This window comes from Sprattus sprattus, assembly GCF_963457725.1.
Source record: "Sprattus sprattus genome assembly, chromosome: 19".
In the NCBI taxonomy this organism is placed as follows: Eukaryota; Metazoa; Chordata; class Actinopteri; order Clupeiformes; family Clupeidae; genus Sprattus; species Sprattus sprattus.
The window spans coordinates 28203461-28208460 of record NC_137917.1 but is presented as its reverse complement, the minus strand read 5'-3'; the positions used below and the strand labels follow the sequence as shown (position 1 = coordinate 28208460).

General features: G+C 42.7%; 2 protein-coding genes across 2 annotated transcripts in view; one reads left to right on the top strand and one right to left on the bottom strand.

Annotated features, from left to right (window-relative positions):
- The window catches only part of LOC308380751 (E3 ubiquitin-protein ligase TRIM35-like), a gene marked incomplete at its 3' end in the record, with an annotated part of 284739 nt that overhangs the window by 88329 nt on the left and 191410 nt on the right, over positions 1-5000 (top strand). The window lies entirely within an intron of this gene.
- Positions 1-5000, bottom strand: part of mindy3 (MINDY lysine 48 deubiquitinase 3) — a gene marked incomplete at its 3' end in the record, with an annotated part of 32105 nt that overhangs the window by 1755 nt on the left and 25350 nt on the right. Inside the window, exon 12 of the mRNA XM_080857335.1 lies at positions 1626-1698. Within this exon, the coding sequence (XP_080713461.1) occupies positions 1626-1698 (73 nt within the window). The remainder of the gene's footprint in view (positions 1-1625; positions 1699-5000) is intronic.

The window sequence follows — 5000 nt, the reverse complement described above, 5'->3', positions numbered from 1 at the left end:
CTCTTATATCTATTCTTATTCTTATTCTCTCTCTCTCTCTTTCAACTAGAGGAACATCCACCTCTCCTCCACTCTTATATTTAAGCAATATAGCACGAGTGGGAGTGGGGTAGGTAAGGGATAATCCCACGGGTGGTGTTCGGCCGTAGCCACCGAGGCTGGCGATGGAACCCAATTGTTTTATATCTATTCTTTTCTCTCTCTCTCCCTCCAAAATAACGATATGTAACTCATGTAATGAAACACCAATCCAATGACCTCTCTGTGAAACAAGATCAAATACTAAACATGCCTCATATAAACTGCTGCCAAGCTCATTAGTAAGTGTGTGGAGACTAGCACTGCATGTGTGTGTGTGTGTGTGTGTGTGTGTGTGTGTGTGCAGAATAGCACTTTTGTAGAGTAAGAGATAAAGTATGCCTAATTACTCTAAGTAGATGATGACAGTGAAGTCATACTGGAGTGTGTAAGTGTGTGTGTGTGTGTGTGTGTGTGTGTGTGTGTGTAGACTAGCACTTTAGTAGAGTAAGAAATAAAGTATGCCTGATAGTCTAAGTAGATGATGACAGTGAAGTCATACTGGAGTGTGTGTGTGTGTGTGTGTGTGTGTGTGTGTGTTTGTGTGTGTGTGTGTCAGAGAGAGGGCTCCATTCTGAAACACAAATACAGCTGTGAGCGCCCATCTGTCCTTTTCTTGCTTTCACTTTCTTTATTATCCTTCTGTTCATCCGTCCAGCTTGAGACACACACAGACACACACACACACACACACACACACACACACACACAAGTCTTGTCATCCTTCCATCCCTGATACTCTACCAAGCAGCGTTTTGTAGTGAAAGACTAGGAACTCTAATCAGCGCACACACACACACACACACACCCCTCTGGGTCTGCTCTTCCTCTGATCCTCTCATATCTTATATTCAAATAAACAGCTTTTGGATTGTGTTTCCTGTGTAGTACAATGTGGACTGATGACCCTGGTCTCACTCTCTCTCACACACACACACACACACACACACACACACACACACACACACACACACACACACACACACACACACACACACACACACACACACACACACACCTGGAGCGCTTCTTGTATTCAAATGTAGCATGCCACACAGGGACAAGTTGTGCAGCTGAGGGAACATATGTGTGTGTGTGTGTGTGTGTGTGTGTGTGTGTGTGTGTGTGTACACGTGTGTGTTTAGATCTGGACTCAATCTCCAAGGCATGTGTCAAGAGGGGACGGTCAGGAATGTGTGTGCGTATCTGTGAGTATGTGTGTGTGTGTGTGTACGCAAGATAGCCTGTGTATGTGTGTGTGGGTGAGAGAAAGCGTGTGTGTGTGTGTGTGTGTGTGAGAGAAAGCATGTGTGTGTGTGTGTGTGTGTGTGTGTGTGTGAGAGAAAGCATGTGTGTGTGAGTGTGTGTGTGTGTGTGTGTGTGTGTGAGAGAAAGCATGTGTGTGTGTGTGTGTGTGTGTGTGTGTGTGTGAGAGAAAGTGTGTGTGTGTGTGTGTGTGTGTGTTTGTGTGTGTGAGAGAGAACGCGTGTGTGTGTGTGTGAGTAAGCGTGTGTGTGTGTGTGTGTGTGTGTGGTGGTGGTTTCTACCTTCTGGATCATAGGTCTGAAACACTCTTCTGGCCTGTTCAGAGGGAGACTCTGGAGCCACCAAGGCCAACTCCTACAGGGGGGGGGGGGAGAGAGAGGGAGAGAGGGAGAGAGAGAGAGAGAGAGAGAGGGAGAGGGAGAGGGAGAGGGAGAGAGAGGGAGGGAGGGGAGGGAGAATGAGAGAGAACAGAGGGTTGAGTACATTTCATAATTTTTCTGACATGAAGTTTGTCTCACAACTGCAACAATGAAATGTGTTCCACGTCCAATCTAATCTAATCTCAATTACACTAGCATTCAACTGGCCTGTTGCCTTGCATTTAAACCACCAATGACAGTCCAGTACCAAACACATATTTACATTACAGTGTGTGTGAAGACAGGCTATTAAGTGTGTGTGTGTGTGTGTGCGATGACAGGCGTTTCCCCTCATGGTCATATCAAACAATAGGGCGATGTGATTGGTGCAGCCACAGATCAATCAGGCTCATTTAGAGGAGGAGAATACTGAGGCAGGGAACCCCACTTCCTGTCTGAGTGACCTCTGGGTGACCTCTGTGACCTCTACCAGAATGGGAGTTTCTGTTGGGTCAGTTTCTGTTGGACCCAGGGTAGTGGACCTGTTGTTGTTGTTTAAACCACCTGGTTTGCAATCACACAGCTACATTACTGTTTGAAAGGCCTTATAATTACCTTGAATCAGTGTTTTTTTTAGGGAAATAAGAATATTATTAACTTGAATCATGATTTTTTTAAGGAAATAAGAATATTATTAACTTGAATCAGTGGTTTTTAGGTAAATAAGAATGCTATTTTATAACAAGCAGCCTTGTAGCTAGCCTACGTGCTCAGGCAGCCAGAAGTGTGAAAGTTGGTAGACAGGCCATCACTTTACTAAAATGTGAAAAGATTAATATGGTATTAATTGGACCTGCATCTCAGCAAATTAAAAACATTCCTGGCTGAAATACGCCAGAATACTGAACTGGCGGAACTGTATGTGTGTGTGTGTGTGTCTGTGTGCACATGTGTTTGTATGCATGTGTAATCGGTTTGTGTGTGTGTGTGTGCACACGTGTGTATGTATGTTTTGCACGCACACACACTAGGGATGCGTACCGGTACGCCGGACCGGTTCTGGACTTGTAAAAACGTTTAGGTTCAGGTCCAGAAAAACCGAAACCCCAGTGATTCGGTACTGGACTTGTAAAAAATCTAGCACTCACATACTATATCCTACTATATTTTCGTTCTAGACCACCTTGAAATTCGCGGTGGAAAAAGACATTCCTATACCGTTACGCACCCAGACCGAAATGTCACGCAGATTTCGGTGCCTGAGCCGATTTAAATAAATAACAGCAACAAATCATGCAGCTAAATCTTGAAAACTTATGTAAAATGTTGTCTTATAAACATGAATTATTTCAGGCTGCAACATGAAACACAGGGGCTGCTTCCAAAACAGTAGAAAACTAGCGATAGCTAACTAGCAGTAACGTTAGTGGTGTAAGTATGATTTGTATGAATTATTTTGTATTTTCGTGGGGCACATTTACAACTGCCCTAGCTCCCACTATAAACGTTGTCCTGTGTCGCTCATTGGTGTTTTCATAGCAACAGTCGTATGACAATGAAGAGCAGGCAGTCACAGAACAAGAACAAACAGAGCTAGCCATAAACCTTTTAACAGAGAAAATACCGAAAGGTAAACGGTCAAAAGTGTGGCTGTATTTTGCACAAAAAGATTCAAACATCGCGACGTGCAGCAAATGCAACACAACAATTGCGTGTAAAGAGGAGAGAAGGTCAACAGCAAATCAGCAACCTCAGACTGACAAATAAACGGAGATCACAGCAAAACGTATAATAGTCTCTTAAAGGGGCAGTGCACATTTTCTCGTACTCAGTGTGTTCAAGTAAAAAGATTAACTATAAACAGATACAAAAAATCGATATAAACAAATCTGAAATGGTGAAATTTCATTAAAATAAATAATACAATACAAACAAAATAATACATTTTTGACTCCAAAGGCAAATATGCTCATATTTTTGCAAAATGAGTTTGAAGCTGTAGTGTGTGCAGAGTGTGTGTGTGTTTGTTTTTTGTACTTATTTATATTTATTTAAGTAGACTATAAACTGTTGTTTACAGTTAATATAATGTTCATAGTTTGAAGTAAAAAAAAAAAAAACCTGTAGTTTGAAGCCAAATGTTTTGTATGTATTTATATTAATAGTATACTTTAAACAGTTCATATATTCAAATATGCCATGGGTTCGGGTCCGGACTTATTAGGTCCGGACCTGAACCTAAACCTCTGGATTCGAATTCGGACCTGAACCTGAACGTGGGTTTAGGTATGCATCCCTAACACACACACACACGCACACACCACAAAGTTTCATAGAAATAGAGATGCACACAAGGATGAACACACACACACACACACACACACACACACACACACACACACACACACACACACACACACACACACACACACACACACACAGTTGGAGTGAAAACAAACAGTGTGTGTATCTTATCAGTATGACATACTAATAAATATCTCCTCATGTTTCGTAAAGAAAACACACACACACACACACACACACACACACGGGTTTGTGCTTGGGTGAGAGAGAGAGGGAGAGAGAGAGAGAGAGAGAGAGAGAGAGAGAGAGAGATCTTTCAGCAGGCTTTGTCAAAAAGTTTAATAAAATCTTTGAGAGCTCTGTTGGATGTGAATTCTTTATTTCTGTACATAGTTCAGTGACACTGCAGAGTGATGTTGTGTTAATGTCTGCTCTCTCTCTCGGTCTCACACACACACAAGAACGAAATTGGCCAAAATAAATGAACTGACATGGTGTTTATGGAAGAACTTCAGCCCTGTCTGAGTAATGTGGGTGAACCGTTTTCATCCATAGATACACTAACACACACACACACACACACAACGATCTCACAGGCTAGCCAGCAAAACACACAACGCCATTTAATGGTTGGCCTGGTGGCGGTCTAACAGACAATTACAGAGCAGACATCTCTCTCTCACACACACACACACACACACACACACACACACACACACACACACACACACACACACACACACACACACACACACACACACACACACACACACACACACACACACACACACACACACACACACACACACACACACACACACACACACACACACACACAGAGAGAGAGAGAGAGAGAGACACTGACCTCCTAAGGACAAGCATGCTTATCATCTGACAGCGTAATCCACCCAAAATAACAACAAACACTCACCAGCAAACACAAATGTGCACACACACACACAGCACTTAAGGAGAGTAAATTATAGGACGGTG